The sequence below is a fragment of the Mus pahari genome, chromosome 10, assembly GCF_900095145.1.
Source record: "Mus pahari chromosome 10, PAHARI_EIJ_v1.1, whole genome shotgun sequence".
Classification (NCBI taxonomy): Eukaryota; Metazoa; Chordata; class Mammalia; order Rodentia; family Muridae; genus Mus; species Mus pahari.
In genome coordinates, this window is record NC_034599.1 from 51911558 (window position 1) to 51932293 (window position 20736).

Here is a 20736-nt window from a genome sequence, read left to right on the forward strand (position 1 = left end):
CCTCCCTACTTCCTCCCTTCTTTCCTCCCTCCGTTCTTCCCTCCCTCCCTTCCTTCCTTCCTTCCTTCCTTCCTTCCTTCCTTCCTTCCTTCCTTCCTTCCTCTTCCTATTACTCCTCCTTTTCTTTTTCAGATGAATACATACTGTAGGTTTCTCATTTGAAGTTACGTCATTGGATATAATATATTAGAAAGACTGAATTGATTTAGGCTGAAGGGACATAACAGGAAACAGTTCTAAAGAACTCTGTCTCAGTTGAAAGAAAATTTGTACGAAACACCTGGATTAAAGAAAAAGGAAGCCATAATGTACTCAGAGATTATTGTGTGCCAGGTACGGTAGTGGATGCATTCTCATCCATTGTTTGACTCAGCCTTATCTTTTCAGAAGAGATCGGAAGCCAAGGAACTCTCTGTAAAACTGAGAGTACCAACTTACTTTTCTTGACCTATTGTACCTAGTCTCTTGTCAAAACTCATTTTTTAAGTAGCAGCTCTTGAGAGTAATGTGGAGATTAAGTTTTTTGCTGATTATTTCTTCCTTTTATTTTATTTATTTATTTGTGAGACAGTGTTTCTCTAAGTAGGCCTGAATGTTCTAGAACTCACTATCTAGACCAGGCTGGCCTTGGAATTCACACAGATCCTTGTACCTTTGCCTTCCAATATTCTGCTGGAGTTGAAGGCATGCACCACCATGCCCAGCTGTTTCCTTTTTTGTTTGTTTGTTTGTTTTGTTGTTGTTGTTTGTTTGTTTGTTTGGAGACAGGGTTTCTCTGTATAGCCCTGGCTGTTCTGGAATTCACTCTGTAGACCAGGCTGGCCTCAAACCCAGAAATCCACCTGCCTCTGCCTCCCAAGTGCTGGGATTAAAGGCGTGTGCTACCACTGCCAGGCTTGTTTCCTTTATTTTTAAAGAAGTGATTTGATCTGTTAAAGATCACTAGATAAATAGGGATGGCCAAACATTGTTAACCCTTATCCTTTCGCAGAATGTATGAATGGGATCCTTACAAGTTGGCAGATTTCCCGTGGTTGTTTCCTGACCTATGGAATAAAAGCTATTATGGTTAGAAAGGACAAATGGAAACCATTGGAGTTGCTTTTCTGGGGAAAATAGTGAGCCTAAAACTTTATCACTTCCCTAGAGGGGTTAGAGAAGTCAGTGTCACTGTAAAGACTTTAAAGGTAAAGGTGATGATCCCCCACCCCCATCTCCCTTTAACTCTCCTATTTGGCCTATACAGAAGATAGATGTGTTTTGGAAAATGAGTTGACTATCACAAAGTTAACCATGTAGTAACTCCAATTGCAGCTGACATGTCAGATATAGTATCTTTATTTGAGCAGATTAATAATACATCTCCTGATACCTGGTATATAGCTATTGATCTGACAAATGCGTTTCTTCTCTAGACTTGTCCATAAAGACCACCAGAAGCAATTTGCTTCCATCTGGCAAAGCCAGCAGTATTCTTTGACAGTTTTATCACAAGGTTCTGTTAACTCTCCAGCCCTGTGTCATAACTTGGTTTGAAGGAATCTTGATTGTCTACCTCTTCACAAGTATCACACTGGGCCAGTAAATTGAAGACGTTATGCTAATTGGACCAAATAAGCAGGAGGTAACAACCATTCTGGACTTGTTGGTAACACATGTACACATTAGAGAATGGGAAATAGACCCAGCAGGAATTCAAAGAGTGCTCTGACGTAGGACAAGTAGAGACATGTAGAGGACATTTTTCTAAGGTAAAAGAAAATTTGTTGCCCTTGGTTCTTCTTGATGCCTAGAAAGCACAATGTTTGGTGGGTCTGTTTGCATTTTAGAGGCAGCACATTCCTCATTTGGGTGTTATTCTAGTCCATATATCAAGAGATTCAGAAAGCTGCTCATTTGAGTGGACCTGGAACATGGAAAGGTTCTAGAACAGGCTACTGTACAGGATGCTCTGTCGTTTGACTTATATGATCCAGCAGACTCAATAGGAATGCCATTTGGAGCCTTTGGCAAGGTCCTCATAGGTGAGTCACAACAGAGACCCTTTAAAGCAAGCAAGGCCTTACTGTCATCTGCAGATAAATGTTCTTCTTTGAGAGATAGCTTTTGATCTATTATGGGGCCTCAGTAGAAATTGAATGTTTGATAATGGGCCACAGGTCATGTGCTCTGATCTGCCTATTATGAGCTCAGTATTATCTGACGTATCAAGCCATAAAATTAGATGTACACAGCAGTGATTCATCGTGGATTGGAAGTGGCATATGGTGATCCTATCTGAGAAGGGCCTGAGGGCACAAGTAAGTGACATGAAGTTGCTTTTTCTCTTGGTGTTTATTAGAAAGTGATGTGGACCATGCACTGCATCAGGGTTTTGTACATGGGTTCCAGTGATCAAATTCAGGTTATTTTGAACACAGGTTATAAAAACACAGGAGGTGCTTTTAAACCATGTAGGCGTGCTGTTGGCCTTGGAATGTGTGCTTAGTAAGGAAAAGTGAGACAACTCCCAACTGTAGGAGTGGTTCTGTAGGAGGAATTTCCAGCACTGCACTTTTTAAGAATTCTATTCGTATGGGGCTGGAGAGATGGCTCAGCAGTTAAAAGCATTGGTTGTTCTTCCAGAGGACCAGGGTTCAAGACCTAGCATCTACATGTCAGCTTATAATCATCTGTGACTCTAGTTTGAGAGGATCGGACATACTCTCCTGGTCTCCTCAGGCAATGTACATGTATGTATGTACATTCATGCAGGCAAAACACCCATGTACATTAAATAAAAATAAATCTTAATTGTTTTATTTGTTTTCTTTGAAAACAGGGTCTCATGTATCCTAGTTGGCCCGAGTACCCCTTCAATCTTATAAGTGGTGGGATTTTAGGCATATACTCCCATACTCAGTTTATGTGCACATGGGGGTTGAACCTAGGGCTTTGTGTGCTATCACTGTGTCCACTGAGCTACCTCTCCAGCTTATTTATTTTGGAGATAGGGCCTCACACTCTAGCTCAGGCTGGCTTTGAAATCACTGTCCTCTGATTCTCCTTGAACTGATGGTAATCCTCTTGTCTTAGCCTCCTGGATGCCAGAATACAGAGGCGTGTGCCACTAATATCCAGTTGTGTTGGTTTTCTTCTCTCTGATACTATTATTTCAGCAGCAGTGGATAGTATCCAGAGTGTCATCTGACTAATTTCTAGGTTTCTCTGATGGTTTATGGCAGGTTTTCAAGTATCTTTGGTTTTGTTGCTATAGGCAGGAACTTTGTTTTTTTTTTTTTAACCTAAAAATGATTGTAGCCTTTAATCAAAGCTCTTGTGAGGCAGAGGCAGCTGAATCTCTAGAAGTTCAAGGCCAGCCTGATCTATTTAGAAGTTTCAGGCCAGTAAGAGCTACACAGTGAGACCCACAAACAAACAAACAAAAAAACCTACCTCAAAATAAACCCTAAAATCCAAATACACATGATTTTTGGAGTGTAGTTATATTCTTCATCTTTTGATTGTGCTGGAACAAATCTCACTTTTACTGAAAGTCACTTTAAGGGGGTTGTAAGTGATAGTACTAGTTTTTTGGTAGGTTAGATATTTTCCCAAAGGAAGAGCAGTGCTGTTTGAACTGTGACCCCTTGCAACTACTTGGAAGCCAAGATATATTCCAACATTGACCTTCAGCTGAAATAGTTTCTAAGTTGTGACTCATCTTTTGGCCCATTCCTTTTTTCACCAAGAAATACATTAAATATTAATTTGAAGAATTTCAGTTATCCATCTTGAAGAATATGTTACTTGTCAGAGTTACTAGGACATATTTTTCTGGTAATCAATAGGGCAACCAGTGATTTTGTATGTGTGTGTGTGTGTGTGTGTGTGTGTGTATATCTATATATATATATATATGTATGTATGTGTGTGTGTGTGTGTATACACAATTGACTAGTTATGCAAAATCCATGTGTAAGAAAATATATAAATCTGTCTAGAAAGACTGTGAATATGAGACCACCTATTTGACTTCTTTCAGGGGTTTATCTATTTCATCAGAGGGATGGAGATGCAGGAGTCTGAGGCTAAACAGAACAGGTGGTGTGTCTGTGTTTGTATCTATAAATATCACATCACTGTTTACAGTACATTGGTCTCTCTTCATGCAGGGCCTTGTACAACCAAATCAGGAGGAATTGTTCCTGTACTTAAAGCCAAGAACAACATCCTGACCAGCAGGGGGACAGAGGTCAGCTTAAGGCAACAGCTATTCGGAGGGAACTGCAGGACTTTAAGAACTGTGGAGGAACTGAGTTTGTTAAAAGAAGACAAAATGTGGAAAAGAACACTTAATCTCAGCCAAAAGGCTGAGAGGCTGTTAGAGAAGGGCCAATACTGCATGTTCTCATGTATTTTTGGAATTTCAAAAATCCATAGTCATATAAGCAGAGATTAGGATGGTGGCCACCAGAAGTGGAGAATGAGGGGAATGGAGAGATGGTGTCGAAATGTAGGAAGTTAACAGTTAGGTCTCCTGCATAGGGTCGAAATTATAGTTAATAACAAGGTGGTGTATACTTTAAAATTGCAAAGAACACATTTCAAATGTTTACATCAGAAAAAAAATAATTATTTCAGTTAATAGGTAATTTGCTTGATTTAATCATTCTACACTGTATGAGTATATATGTGTGTATAGATATGTGTAGGTATAAAAACATCATACTATTCCCCATAAATATTCATTTTTCAGTACATATGAAAACAATACAAATTAAAAACATGAAAGATTGTTTACGCAGTGACTTAAAAAAATTTGCACCCTGGGTATAGTGGCTCATGCCTCTTATCCCACCACTCGGGCTGAGAGAGGTAGATCTATATGAATTCAATGCCAGCCTGGTCTACAAAGAATTTCAAGCCAGCCAGGCTGTCCTAGTGAGACTGTGTCTCAAAAAAAGAAGAAAAGAAAAAGGGCAAGATGTACTTTGAAGCAAGTGTATGAAAGCTGTGTGAAACTACCTCTCTGGCTGGCCTGTTACTTGCCATGTAGACCAGGCTGGCCTGTTACTTGCCATGTAGACCAGTCTGGCCTGTTACTTGCCATGTAGACCAGGCTGGCCTGTTACTTGCCATGTAGACCAGTCTGGCCTGTTACTTGCCATGTAGACCAGGCTGGCCTGGAACTTGTGAAGATACGTTTTTCTCTACCTCTTGAACACTAGCATTAGGGATGTGAAACACTGCATCTGGCTTTGTTTTGGAGCAGTTGCCTGGGAGATGAAATATTTCATTATAGAGTGGCAGTTCTTAACCCATAGTTTATAACCCCTTTGGATTGCATATTAGACATCGTGCATATCATATATTTATATTATAATTCATAACAGTAGCAAAATTACATTTATTGAAGTAGCACTGAAATAATTTTATGGTGGGGGGTGGTCACCACAACATGAGGAACTGTATTAAAAGAAGGAACTGCAGCCGGGCGTGGTGGCGCACGCCTTTGATCCCAGCACTTGGGAGGCAGAGGCAGGTGGATTTTTGAGTTCGAGTTCGCTGCCAGCCTGGTCTACAGAGTGAGTTCCAGGACACCCAGGGCTATACGGAAGATCTCTTCTTGGGCTGGTGAGATGGCTCAGTGGGTAAGAGCACCCGACTGCTCTTCCAAAGGTCTGGAGTTCAAATCCCAGCAACCACATGGTGGCTCACAACCATCTGTAACGAGATCTGACTCCCTCTTCTGGAGTGTCTAAGACAGCTACAGGGTACTTACATATAATAAAAAAATAAAGCTTTAAAAAAAAAAAAGAAGAAGGAGGAGGAACTGCATTAGGAAGGATGAGAACTACTGTTCTAAAGGGAGGTGTCTTAATCAGGGTTTCTATTCCTGCACATCATGACCAAGAAGCAAGTTGGGGAGGAAAGGATTTATTCAGCTTACATTTTCCACATTGCTGTTGATCACCAAAGGATGCAGGACTGGAACTCAAGCAGGTCAGAAAGTAGGAGCTGATGCAGAAGACATGGAGGGATGTTCTTTACTGGCTTGCTTCCACTGGCTTGCTCAGCCTGCTCTCTTATAGAACCCAAGACTACCAGCCCAGAGATGGCACCACCCACTAGGGAACCTCCCGCTTTGATCACTAATTGAGAAAATACCTTATAGCATTTCTTGGAGGCATTTCCCCAATTGAAGCTCCTTTCTCTGTGATAACTCCAGCTGTGTCAAGTTGACACAAAACTAGCCAGTACAGGAGGTTTCTTAGGCTCAAGAAGTTTTAAGATCTAAGTTGACACATTCCTTCCAGGAATGAGAAGAGATTCATGTGACTAGGGAAGTAAACAACTCACAAGTCTCAAAAAGTTCCTGAAACTAACGAGATACACAGAAATGTTTTCCCCCTTTCCACCTTATAGAAGTAGGAACAGGCAGTTAGTTGCTAGAGGTAAGACAGGAGGCAGAACTGTCAGGATGAAGCTTTCTAACCTGTTGTGCTACGTGAAAGTTGTACATAGAGCTGTAGGGATGCAGCTTTTCAGTGTTATCATCCATGTTGAGGGTGGTACAGCTGCCTTTAAATTAATTTGTCTCTGTTCTGTGACTAATCCCAATAAACCAATTTGCTTACCAAATTGAACTTTGTGTAATTGTCACTTTCATCTGTACTTGGTTACTTATCTGGAATAAATAGACATTTGGTTGTTATCTCTGTAGTAAGTCTCACCTAACAGGCTTCTACAGCATGGTTTATCACAATGAAGGGTCATCTTACCAGTTGAATATGTGTTGATCATATCTCCTTCTGGTCATTCAGATTTCCTCTTTCTACCTGTACAATGTTCCATGCATGTTCTTACAGCTAAGCAGTGAGAAAGGTATGTTCTTTTAGTGTTTTATTTGCAAACAATATTAGAAGAACATTGCAAGACTAGATTTAGGGGCTAGAGAGATGGGTCAGTTGTAAGAGCACCAACTGCTCTTCCAGAGGTCCTGAGTTCAATTCTCAGCAACCACATGGTGGCTCACCACCGTTTGTAATGGGATCTGGTGCCTTCTTCTGGTGTGTCTGAAGACGGCTACAGTGTATTCATATACATAAAATTAAAAAAAAAAAAAGACTAGATTCAAAAGGTGATGTGTTAAACTGGATGTGGCTGCAAAAGCATTTAATCCCAGAATTTGGGATGCAGAGATAGGGAGATCTCTGAGCTCCAAACCATCCTGATCTACATAGTGAGTTTCCAGCTGCCAGAGCTACACAGTGAGACCCTTTCAAGAAAAGAGTCAAAGGTGATGTGTTCACCAAAAAGCATACCCCATTTGAGAAGTTCTTGGGGACCTTCCTGACTGACTGGGGCTTTGTTTAGGCATCTGTGCCTGCTTATATTCTTTTCTTTCTTTCCTCATTCTGATGCTGGCCACTCTACAGATAGAACACAAATGTTCTTGGGGAGCATTGTAAATTTGTTCTGTTGTCTTCTCTGAGATGCAGTTCTGTGGTCTGGCTTCAGCCGGTTGTGGGACAGTGTGATCTTTGAAAGGTTTTCACCATGGTCTGTTTCTTGACTCTTTTCGGCTCTGTGCTTGCTTAGTTTTCCTGCTTCTCTTTTTGAAGTGATATAAGTTACATTTCCTCAGTTGCAAGGCTCAAAAGCTCAACTGCATTCCAGGCCTTGGACTTTCCCCTAGTTTATAAATGTCCTTTGTGCTTTCCTAGAAAATTGAGGGTGAATCAGGTGCTGTGTTATAAGGTAAGCTGACCCTCCTGGGATTCTAGTTTGATAGTTGTTTAAACAGTGTGTAGCAATTTGCAAGGGGGAATTGTTGCCAAGTTTCTGAAGTAGGTCAGGGCCCTTAACCTTCCCCTGTTTTCTTTTCGTTTGTTTGACAGTGTCTCATATGACTCAGTCTTTTAGAGCCTAGGAGAGCTTCAAACTCCTGATCCTCCTGCTTCCCCTCCCCAAATGCTGGGATAACAGATATGTCCCACTATACCCAAGTCTCTTTTTCTTTCCTTCCTTTCCTCTTTCTTTTCTCCATCTTTGAAATGGGATTTCTCTATGTAGCTCTTAGAGCCTGGCTGCATAGACCAGGGTGTGTTAGAACTTGGGGCCAATTAATTCTTTTGCCATTCTTTGGTTTGTGAATGATGAAATTACAGGCATATATAACACTTACTTTTCTTTCTTTTTTTTTTCCCCCCTTGAGACATTATCCTGTCTATCACACTTGATATGTAGAACAGAACAGCCCCAAACTCCTAGAGATCTACCTGCCTCTATGCTGGGACTGTGGTGTGTACAATGCATGGTCCCCTATTTTTCAACTGAAAAATTAGTGAAGAGAGATTTCCCCAGTCCATAGTCACATAGTAGGTTGTGCCTTACACCTCTGAAACAGCTTCAGGTTTTTGGTTTGGTTTGGTTTTGGTTTTTTCAAGACAGGGTTTCTCTGTATAGCCCTGGCTGTCCTGGAACTCACTCTGTAATCAAGGCTGGCCCCGAACTCAGAAATCTGCCTGCCTCTGCCTCCCAAGTGCTGGGATTAAAGGCGTGCGCCACCACTGTCCAGTGCAGCTTCAGTTTTATATTTTTCCTTGGCATAGGTTAAGAAAAAAAAATATGCCTTACTATGAGTAAATCCATCTTTTTGTTGTTTTATGTAACCATTGCTGTCCTGGGACTCACTATATAAACCATGCTGACTTCAAACTCACAGAGCCCCTCCTGCCTCTCTTTGCCTCCTGAGTGCTACTACACCCACCTGAGTGGATACTCCATAACTGAGTTGATTGACTGATAATATGGGTATAGTTAAAATTCAGAAAAGTCATCATTTTCTGGATTAATAAGCAAGAAAAGTCTCTAAATAGTTAAAACAGAATAGCAATGCAGAAATCTTTTAGGTACTCAGAACATACATGCATAATATTTCAATTTAAATAGTTCTAAAATTTAAAAAAAAAAATCGATATTTTAGCTGCAGTCGGGTCCTGGCAGAGTTCTCTAATCCCACCTCCTTGGAGGGGCTTCTCATTACTCCTTCACATATTCCAGTGCTGTGTCCTCTCTGAACTGGCTGTGCTTCTTACCCTAAGCAGTAAGGACTAACATGATATAAATTTAACCTTTATGATAGTTTGTATATGCTTGGCCCAGGAAGTGGCACTATTAGGAGGTGCAGCCTTGTTGGAGTAGGTTGTCACTGTAGGCGTGGGTTTAAGACTCTTGTCCTAGCTGCCTGGAAGCCAGTCTTCTTCTAGCAGTTTTCAGATGATGTAGAACTCTTAGCTCTACCTGTACCATGCCTGCCTGGATGCTGTCATGCTCCCACCTTGATGATCATGGGCTGAATCTCTGAACCTATAAACTAGCCCCAAGTAAATGTTCTCCTTGTAAGACTTGCCTTGGTCATTGTATCTATTCACAGCAGTAAAACCCTAAGACAATCCTTTTAAATGTTTTTAAATTAAACCCGTGTGCACATGCATGTCCATGGCACGCGGGGTTCAGAGGACAATTTGCAGGGGTCTGTTCTTTTCCTTCTGCCACATGGGACCTGGCAATTGAACTAGCAGCAAGTGCCTTTTCCTGTTGAGCCATCTTTCCAGCTTCCCTTTTCCCTCCCACTTTTTTTTTTAGATAGAATTTCATATAGACCAGACTGGCCTAAAACTTGATATATAAATGAGTCTCATTTGGGGAAAAAAGTAATTTTTGCCTGCTTGTTACTGTTGTGTTTCTAAAATATATTCTCTTTTTACTAATTGTACTCATTTTCTATTTAAACAGGCTACCAAGCAGTTTCTTGAAGAGATCAACAAGTGGACAGTACAGTATAATGTTTCTCCACTCTCCTGGAACGTGGCTGTCAAGTTCCTCATGGCCAGAAAGTTTGATGTGCTCCGTGCTGTAGAGTTGTTCCACTGCTATAGAGTAAGTGGCTCAGGGCCAGACAGATTTGTGATAGTTGAGCTAAGTATTTCTATTTTTTCCTGCTTTACTTTGTACATGGTGATTATCTACTTCTTTCTTATTCTGTTAAAAGTGGATCAATGTCCACCAATCCTATGAGAGCTGAGGTTGGTCTGGCCAATTCCTGGAGACACTTACTTAATGTACACAAAGCTTGCTACCTGTACTGACGCAAAGAAAGTTCCTTAATGTCATCCCGTGGCTACTCCTTCCTGGGGTTTTCCTCCTTACTCTCTTACCTGCCTCCTGGATAACCTATTTGGTATATTTTACAGCTGTACTTTAAGGCCTCATGAAGTTGTAGAAAGCTGCCATTCTGATGAACTTTGAGCTAAAGAGCTATTCAAGAAAAGGTTCGTGCTAGTGTCAGCTAGGTCCCATTCTTGGCAGCGTCTTTTTGGTATTTGTTTTGTTTTGTTGAGACAAGGTTTCTTTGTGTAGCTTGCCTCTGCCTTGTGAGTGCTGGGATTAAAGGTGTGAGCCACCACTGCCCAGCTGCAATTTTTTTTAAATTAAAAAAAATTTTTTAAAGATTTATTTATTTTATGTATGTGAGTACAGTGTAACTGTCTTCAGACACACCAGAAGAGGGCATGGGATCCCATTACAGATGGTTGTGAGCCACCAATTCCAATCTGGGAATTGAACTCAGAACCACTGGAAGAGCAGTCAGTGCTCTTAACCACAGAGCCACCTCTCCAGCCATTGTTTTGTTTTTTGAGACAGGGTTCTCCATGTAGCCTTGAATGTCCCGGAACTTGCTCTATAGACCAGGCTGCCACTGCCTCACAAGTGCTAAAATTAAAGGCATGATCCACCATAGCTGGCTAAGATTTTTTTTTTTTTAAGGGAGTTTAAGACTCATTCTGTGTTATGTTTGCTTTCTGGGATTGTAGCATCTTTGATAGAAATGCTGTATGTTATGTTACTTTGTGGTTAGAAATTTCTTCTGAAGAGATACCATCTGTACTTAAAAAGAAATCCTGGGAAAACAAACAAGCACTGGAATTAGCTCACACTGATCGTATGGCTCATCCAATACTCATTTATTTATTCCATAGATATTAATGGCATACATACTATATTAACCATTCCACAATTGTTACTTAGAAGAGAAAGTAAACAATAAAAAAAACAAAAAAACAAACAAAAAAAAGAGTACTAGCCTTAAATCTGAATGATGAGTAGGGATCAAGCACTGGTAAAGTATGGCTAAAGAAGATAATATGTTTGGGCTGGAGAGATGGCTCAGCTATTAAAGGCTAGGTTTACAACCAAATGATAGAAGAAAACAATAGTTCAGATCCTTAGTGGTAGAAAGTAAAATTTAGCTTTTGGGAACAAAAAAGGGGGGCCCTGGGGAAGAGGGGGGAGTAAAAACCCACACCCTGCCAGAGTTTTACCTATTCTCTGGTCTGTCAGGCATGGGAGGGCTGCTATCTACCTTCCACTCATCCCTAGGTGGGCATTCCTCTGACCCACTCTTCAGGGGTGGCAACGGACAGCCCTACCTGGGAATCCCGGAGCTACTTTGCTAAAGCCACCGGGGTTATGGGAGAGAGGGATGAGGGAAGAGAGGTTCCCAACACTGGCAAGAGTGAGTGCAGCGAATCTTGATGAGCAGAGACTCTCTATGGTTTTAGAGCTTTATTATAGAAAGGTAGGGGGAAAGAGAGAAGGTAGAGAGAGAGAGAGAGAGAGAGAGAGAGAGAGAGAGAGAGAGAGAGAGAGAAAAGGCTAAAGAGAGAGAGTAAGAGGGAGAGAGGAGAGGAGAGAAGACAAAGAGAGAGGAGAGAGGGGGTGAGAGAGGAGGGGTAAGAGGTAAGAGAGTGAGAAGTAAAAGACAAGCAAGAGGTAAGAGAGCGAGGTGGGGCTGAACAGCCCTTTTTATGGTCTTTACTGTTGCTAGGTAACTGGGGAGGAGTTTAGCCTGAAGGTCAAAAGCTTGGCCATGGCCTATGTGACTTCTAGCCATGCTTCTCTTATGGGGACTGTGGGGGGCGGTAACTTAGGCAGAAGCCAGAGTTCCAGGAACATGAGGGAACACCTACTGTGTCATGTCGGTGAGTTATCACCACCAGGGTTCAGTCCTCAGCTTGACTGGAGACCAGCCTGCAATTCCCCACATTTAGCTAAGCCAGAATGTTGAGTGGGAGTCAAGGCATGGCAAGAGATGGAGAGCACAGATAAATGAGGCCAGATCATTAAGGCCTCAGAAATCCATTAATGATATAAGCAATGTGATAAATTTTTCCATATTTGCATTCCAGAAAGACTTTGACAGTATATTTATGGAGAGTGTATCTCACTGATTTTCTTGGAGCCAGAAGATCAGTTTGAAAACTGTCGTACTTACAAGGAGAGAGAATGGCAGTATTATTAAACATGTAATGTCAGGGGAGATGGAGAAAAGTAGATAAATTTAGAGTTCAAATGAGTAGGAGCTGCTTAAGCTAGTGTGTAAGGAAAATGAGTGAAGCATCTGAGTTGGGACTTGTGTGTCAAGATCAGTGCTGGTAACATTAATTAATTTAGGAGACATTGAAGTGGGATGGGTTCATGTAGAAAGAAGGTCCATGTCTTTGTGATACCCAAATAGACAGTTCCTGTAAGCAACTGGAACCTGAGTGTTGGTACAGAAAAGAAATCTGCACTGGGAATCAATATTTCTGAATGGCCAAACTCGAGCTGACTCTTGGAGGCATCAGAACAAATGGTCCTGAGAAGGTAGACAGGAATTATGGTAACAGTTAGCTGCCCTGGAATGCTAAGGCATGCTACAAAAGAATTCACAGTTCAGTTAGTTGATTTCTTTTTTTTTTTTCGGAGACAGGGTTTCTCTGTGTAGCCCTGGCTGTCCTGTAACTCACTCTGTAGACCAGGCTGGCCTCAGAAATTCAGAAATTCGCCTGCCTCTGCCTCCCAAAGGCATGCGCCACCATGCCCGGCTTAGTTAGTTGATTTCTAATGTCCCATCCCTGAGATTTGATGGCTACATAAAGTTGTTCTGGATATGTCATATTTCATATTAACTCATCTCTTCATTATTTCGTTTTTAGGAAACAAGAAGAAAGGAAGGCATTGTGAAGCTGAGACCTCATGAGGAGCCTCTCCGTTCTGAGATCCTCAGTGGGAAGTTCACCATCTTGGTGAGTCTGTACAACCGATCTTGTGCTTTGTTACATCCTTTTGTGGCTGTTGCCTTATTTGGATTTTTGTGCCTAGGTTCCTTATCAACACATTTTGCTATTAAATTGTTCTAATAATAATTGAGTTATTACTAATTAAAAGTATTAATTAATAATAGTTAAATTATTGAGTTATGGAACAGAAGACAGTTTTTTTCTTCATTGATCCATTAAAAAAGTTGTTGGTCAGCATATTGGGAAGGGTTAATAATGTATCAAAACACATCCTTACTTAATGGAAACTCTCTCCACTAATTAGTGATCTCTTGGCCTCTCAGACAAATATGTGATAATATGTTTAAGGTAGCATAGAAGTCATTATCTTGATCTGTTTCTCTCCATCCTGCCTGGAGGAAAAAAGCCAGTGCAGAATCATCCTTTGATTCCTCTGCAGGTGAAGAAAATGTGACATTTTTCTTTTTTCCCTTTTTTTTTTTTTTTTTTTTGGTTTTTTCGAGACAGGGTTTCTCTGTGTAGTTCTGGCTGTCCTGGAACTCACTCTGTAGACCAGGCTGGCCTCAAACTCAGAAATCNGTTCTGGCTGTCCTGGAACTCACTCTGTAGACCAGGCTGGCCTCAAACTCAGAAATCCGCCTGCCTCTGCCTCCCAAGTGCTGGGATTAAAGGCGAGCGCCATCATGCCCTGCTGTGACATTATTCTAAAGCCACAGAATGTGGTTCAAGAGAATGCTGAGAGAACCAGGCCTGGGGTGATGATAACACTGCTCCCTTTATGGAAGAATAGACACAAATCAAGGAAGTTCTGTTAGTAGCTCTTTTCCTCATGTGTCAACTTTCTATGCAGGATAATAAGTCTAAAAGATTCCTGTGATTGTTTTTTCACTTCTCAGTATTCCCGGATTTATCTGTTTTAGAATGTTCGAGACCCAACTGGAGCCTCCATTGCCCTTTTCACTGCCAGATTACATCATCCCCACAAGTCTGTCCAGCACGTGGTACTCCAAGCTTTGTTTTACCTGCTGGACAGAGCTGTGGACAGGTAAGTGGTAAGACTATTTTGTGGGTATCTACCTCATTTAGGAAAGCGACAGTTTGTGAATTGATTAAACTCAGAAGTGCTGTCACCATTGTCCCTAGGACACAGCCTGGACAGTCTAAGTAGAAAACAACTCCTATGTTTAAGAGTGTGTGTTTCTGGTATCATTAGGATGCTGTGTTCTCTTTGCATCACCTTGCTTATTTTAGGATTAACAAAAGCTGAGAGAGACAATTCATAACAATTGCTAATACACTGAGAATGGTTTATTTGAAGGAAGAAAGGAACTCTGTTGAGTGTATGTGGGTGTGGGTGTGGATGTGGGTGTGGGTGTGTAGGGCTTCCACATGCTAAGGCAAATGCTCTATCATTAGCTTAGATCCTAATTATTCCTTTTTTTCCCTTTAACTTTGAAATGCAGTCTGACTTAGTTACCCATACGAGCTTAGTGTTCTCCTGCCTCAGCATCTCAGACAGTAGAGATTCCAGGCTCATGTCACCAGGCTTAGGTCATCTGTTTGTTTTGTTCACGTTAAAACTCTCTAGGGACTGGGTGGTGATGAATCACACCTTTAATCTCACCATTTGGGAGGCAGAGGCCAATGAATCTCTGAGTGAGCCAGGACTACATAGAAAAATCCTGTCTTGAAAACAACAACAACAGCAGCAACAACAACAACAACAACAAAAAACCTAGCCATAGAAATGGCTCAGAAATTAAGAGCACTGGATGTTCTTTGAGAGGACCCAGGTTCAATTCCCAGCACCCATATGGTAGCTCATAACCATCTGTAACTCCAGTTTTAGGAGATTTAGACCCTCTTCTAGATTTCATGGGCATCAGGCAAGTCCGCTGTGTGTGTGTGTGTGTGTGTGTGTGTGTGTGTATGCATGCAAAACACTCATACACATAAAATAAAAACAATAAGTAAAAAAACCCTCAAAACCCTATGGAGTAACCTGGGAGTATACTGGGGTAGGTACTTGCCTAGCATGTGTAAGTCCCCAGGTTCTTTCTCTAGTATGGAAAAACAAAAATAAAACAAGCCATGCCCAGTAGTACCTGCAGTCCTAGCACTCAGGAGGCAGAGGCAGGAGTATCACCACAAATTTGAGGTTTGCCTGTCCTACATAATAAATTTCAGGCTAGCCAAAGCTACATAGAGAGGATCTATCTTGTTAAATACTAAAGCAAACTAAACAAACCAGTCTGGGAGCTGCTGTTATGTGGCTCAGCGGTGAAAAGCTTGTCTATTGCCCTGTTTAATCCCCAGTGCTAGAAGATAGATAGATAGATAGATAGATAGATAGATAGATAGATAGATAGATAGATAGATAGATAGGTGGATGATAGATTATGGATGGATGGATAGATAGATGGGTAGATTGATAGATGATAGATGGATGGGTGGATTGGTAGATAGATGGCGGCTAGATAGGTATCCCAGTGGGTTGGTACACTCTTTTAATGCCAGCACTCTGGAGGCAGAGGCAGGTGAGTCTGTGTGAGTTTGATGCTAGCTTAGTCTACATAGTGAGATCCAGGCTATCTGACGCTATATGGTGATTCCCTGCCTCAAGGGAGGCGGTGTGTTGGAGTACCAGGGAGACAGCTCAGCAGTTAAGAGTACTGGCTATTCTTTCAGAGAACTAGGTTTTTTATTTCCAGTACCCACATGGTGGCTCACAACCATTGACAGCTCTAGTTCCAGGGTATCCAATACCCTCTTTAACCTCTGGTTACCAGACATGTGGTGCACATACATACATACATACATGCAGGCTAAATACTCACATGTATAAGAAAAAATTAAAAATAATAGTTGGCTTATTACAACTAAGTTCTTAATCTTAGAACTTAGGAAGTGGGGAAGATGCTACAATTTTAAAGCTTAAGCTGTGAGGAGAGACTCTGTCTCAAAAAAAGAACACAAAACAAACACAATCACAACAAAAAAAACTGATCACAACATATCGTGGTCGGACAAAATAGTACCTTAGACAGTTAAGGTGGTAGGATCGTGAATTTGAGGCTGGCTTGAGCTGCATAGAGAATTTCAGAATGGACTGGTTTTTGTTGTTGGTATGGTTTGGTTTGGTTTGGTTTTTCAAGACAGGGTTCCTGTGTATAGACTTGGCTGTCTGGGAACTTGCTCTGTAGACCATGCTGGCCTTGAACTTAACAGATTTCCCTGCATCTACCTCTCTAGTATGGGATTAAAGTCATAAACCATCACTTCCTAGCTTGTTTTGTTTGTTCTGAAACAGGGTGTCATATAGCTTTACCTGGCCTAGATTATGGATTTATAAATTGAGAGTAGCCAAGAGACTGTCTAAAGTGAGACTCTCTGATTAGTTAACTATGGACTGTTACTTTTATAACACGTAGCTTCTGCTGTTGATGCTTAGTGGGAGATACATGTGAATCTTACACATACTGTTATTCTGAAAATGAGAAGTTGCTGGGGAGTGAGGACAGGTCATTTCAGTAGTCTTGTACTCCCTAAGTAGCAGTTTGGATTTTCTCAGCTCTTCAGTCTTTAGGGCTACTTTCAAGAGTGTGGGTACTTTTGAAATGCTCATTTAGTTTAGGAAGTGAGGGAAAGCTACCTTTCTCAGAACGTCCAGGATCGAGGGAATGCTAATGTGGACGCTCACTTACCTATTACCTGTCTTCTTCAGAGTGATTCATAGCCTACTTGCTGCTTTGATTACACTTTATGTACTTCCTTCCTTTGAAGCAAATGTGACGCAAAGACTGTGTTTTAAGCTTTTTGGTGTCTCCTGCTGCATATAGCTCAAAAATCAAACCCAGTAGGAAGCAGTTGACTCATTGTGATACTTCATGCTATATACCCAGAGAGCAGCATCTATTTTATATCATTCCATGTGTGTTCAGAGGATGAGCAACTTCATATAGGGTCATGGAACCTGGGTCTTTATGCCCTGTAGTTTGTTTTCATTATACTTCTTTCCCTGTGTCACTGACTTGTTTTAAATCCCAATCTTTTAGGAAAAATTCTGTAATTCTTCAGATTGGCTCTAAGTTTAGCTTGTTGAGAAAATGGAAATTCTCTCGACCTAAATAATCTATTTGGTAATTGTACCTCTTTTTTTCTTTTTTTGGTGTTTTGTTTTGTTTTGTTTTCCTTTCTAGACAGGCTGTGTAACCCAGGCTGTCCTGGAACTCACTCTGTAGACCAGGCTGGCCTTGAACTCAGAAATCCTCTCTTCCTCCCAAGTGCTGGGATTAAAGGCATGCGCCACCACTGCCCGGCAGTTGTGCCTCTTTGACAGCATCTTTAATCTCGAGGAACAATAATCTCTGTATGGTTATAAAAGAAGGAGTTAAGATTAATATTAATGGGGGGCTGGTGAGATGGCTCAGTGGGTAAGAGCACCCGACTGCTCTTCCAAAGGTCCAGAGTTCAAATCCCAGCAACCACATGATGACTCATAACCATCTGTAACAAGATCTGACGCTCTCTTCTGGAGTGTCTATAGGCAGCTATAGTGTACTTACATATAATAAATAAATAAATCATTTTTTAAAAAAAAAAAGATTAATATTAATGCATTAGGATCCAGTAGAAATAAATTCTGCCAGAAAAACCTCTGTGCATTTTAGAATTAAAGTTTTTTTTTCTCTTTTCAGAAAGTTAGTTCACTGAACCTGAGGTATATTAGATACACAGACTTTAAATTTATATACTTGAACTAGATATTGAAATATTTTCATACACACATAATTGACAAGAATTTGTTATTTTTCATGTTAACCCCTTTTCAGTGTTTTCCTCTTAGATTTCATAGACGTGTGGTAGTATGGGGGCTTTCAGGAGGGGATGCAAAGATGAGGACATGACATAAGAACCTTGATGTGGCTCATACCTATAATCCTAGCACTAAAAGGAGTGGAGTGTGTCAGGAGGATTACCCTGAGTTTGAAGCCAGCCTGAGTTTAATGCAAAGTGAGCACGTAGGATGCATGAAACCCTCTGGAAAACAACTAAGACAATACATGTAAAACCTTCCTGTCTAGAAATAGTGCAATCAAATACTTCATTTCTGACAGGCAAGATGGCTCATTAGCTCAAAGCACAAGCTATCCTAGCCTGAGAGCCTGAGCTTGATCCCGGGAGTTCATGGTGGGAAGGGCAGAGCTGACTCCTGAGCGTTGTCTTCTGATTCCCACACTTGCTATGGCCCAAATACCTGGGCACACACACACCAACACTATACAGATGATGATAATATTAATTCTAATAACCTTTGGGTGTGTAAGGATCTGGCTTAGCTTTGAATGAAACATTTGTATTAAATTAAATGCTTTGTTTAATGATTGGTTTGCAGCTTTGAAACTCAAAGGAATGGACTGGTGTTCATCTATGACATGTGCGGGTCTAATTATGCCAACTTTGAGCTAGATCTTGGCAAGAAAGTCCTAAACCTGCTGAAGGTAAGGTTGTAAAGGGAGAATCCTTTTAAGTGTTCTTTTTTCTTTTTCTTTTTTGGGAAAATATTATTTAGAAAAATGTAAACTTCAGATATTATGTTCAATTTTAAAGGTCACCTATATACAATAACTAATATCTGCTTCTTTATAACAAAAAGTGATCTTAAAAGTCAAGTTGAAAGACTTGAAGCCGGGCGTGGTGGCGCACGCCTTTAATCCCAGCACTCGGGAGGCAGAGGCAGGCAGATTTCTGAGTTCAAGGCCAGTCTGGTCTACAAAGTGAGTTCCAGGACAGCTAGGGCTATACAGAGAAACCCTGTCTTGAAAAACCAAAAAATAAAAAAAAATAAAAAAAAAATAAAAAAAAATGAGATGGCTTAGTGAGGCTGGGCAGTGGTGGCACATGCCTTTAATCCCAGTGCTTGGGAGGCAGAGGCAGGTGGATTTTTGAATTCAAGTCCAGCCTGGTCTACAGAGTGAGTTCCAGGACAGCCAAGGCTACACAGAAAAACTCTGTCCCAAAAAACCGAAAAAAAAAAAAAAAAAAAAAAAAAAGATATGGGCTTAGTGACTCATACCAGTAATGCCAGTAATGCAAGGACTTGGGAGGCCAGGGCAAGATAAGGGTAATGGGTTTAAGTCAGGCTGAACTACATAGTAAATTCTACTTCCTCCTTGGTTTCTAAGTAAGATTCAGACCAGCCTGAGCTATAAGGAGTCAGGTCCTTTTACAAAGCAACAACTATAAAACAACTATAAAACTAAAAAGAAAATAGTGAAAACGAAAAGCCACAGGCAAATTCTTAGACATAAGATGTCCCTTTTCCTGAGGCTTGTAATTATTAAAGAATATGTAATGGGAGCTCGAGAAAAGTCTTAGTGGTCGAGAGAACTGGCTGCTCTTTCTGAGAACCTATAGGCTGCTTACTACTGTCTGTAACTCCAGTTCCAGGGGATCCAATACCCTCACACCAATGAACATAAAATAGAATAGAATAAAATAAAGTAAGAATATATAATGTAAGATGCCTTCCTATAGACACTATCAATGAGCAGGTTTTCCAAGGTTGTATGAGATAACTTCTTATCTGTTTGGTCTTATTGTGAGACAGGGTCCCTAAGTAGTATAGGCTTGCCCAGTGCTTGCTGTGTAGACCAGGCTTGTCGCCTCCCAAGTGCTGGTACAGTATGATTGTTTAAGTGCTCTATGGCCGGCTCTCTATCTTTTTGCTCTGACGAAGATGATGTGACATAATGGTTTCTGCTGTCCTCCACCTTACTGAAATAAAGCTATTTCTCCAAATTGATCAGGCAGTTAAAAGGGGCTTTGGGTATTTATCCTGAAAGTTTTGCATCTTTGAAGGAAGTGAAAAAAGTAGTTTTAAAGTCTGAATGAAGAAGCCTTTGGAGAACTTTGCTGTGGATATTGTATATTCTGTGTAGGGAGTGTTTGTAAACTCCTCAAATTTAGCAGAGCCAAGACTGAGTGGGAAGAACAAAGGCTAATAAATGAAACTGAGATTAGTTTATTCAAAATGGAAAAGATGAAAGCTACAGCTGCCCTTTCAGCCAGTTACTGGGGACTGCTTATTTCTTTATTTTTGGATGTATGCATTTATGAGTGTGCAGGTGCACATGTATGTATGTGTAAGGCCAGGGATCAACTGTAGGTGCATCCTTAGGATCTGTCAACCTTGTTATTTGAGATAGGGTCTTTTCAAGGACTCAGGGCTCCCTGACTGGACTAGGCTGCTCGCCACTGAGCCTTAGGATCCATCTCTTTGTCTCACTTGTGCTGCTGACTTCATGTGCCTACTGGAGATTGAGCTCAGGTCCTCTGTACTTGTGTGGGATGCACTTTACCGACTGAGGCATCCCTCCAGCCCCTGAGTCCTTATTACATGGTAAGCCTCCCTGAGAAAGGCTGGAATGTTAAAAAGTGGAATGAAACCAAGTGCTGTGGCTTTACAGTGATATGCTGCACCATATGTCTTACATACTTTTGTCTTCGTGTCTTATATAAATAGGGTTGTATTAGTCAGGGTTCTCTAGAGTCACAGAACTTGCAGATAGTCTCTATATAGTAAAGGAATTTATTGATGACTTACAGTCTGCAGTCCAAATCCCAA

The 20736-nt window shown here is 41.0% G+C and overlaps 1 protein-coding gene across 1 annotated transcript in view; it reads left to right on the forward strand.

The window, feature by feature from the left end:
• The window catches only part of Ptpn9 (protein tyrosine phosphatase non-receptor type 9), a 79737-nt gene that overhangs the window by 28765 nt on the left and 30236 nt on the right, over positions 1-20736 (forward strand). The window contains exons 2-5 of the mRNA XM_021206930.2: positions 9784-9927; positions 13026-13115; positions 14030-14154; positions 18505-18610. Coding sequence (XP_021062589.1) covers positions 9784-9927; positions 13026-13115; positions 14030-14154; positions 18505-18610 — 465 coding nt within the window. The remainder of the gene's footprint in view (positions 1-9783; positions 9928-13025; positions 13116-14029; positions 14155-18504; positions 18611-20736) is intronic.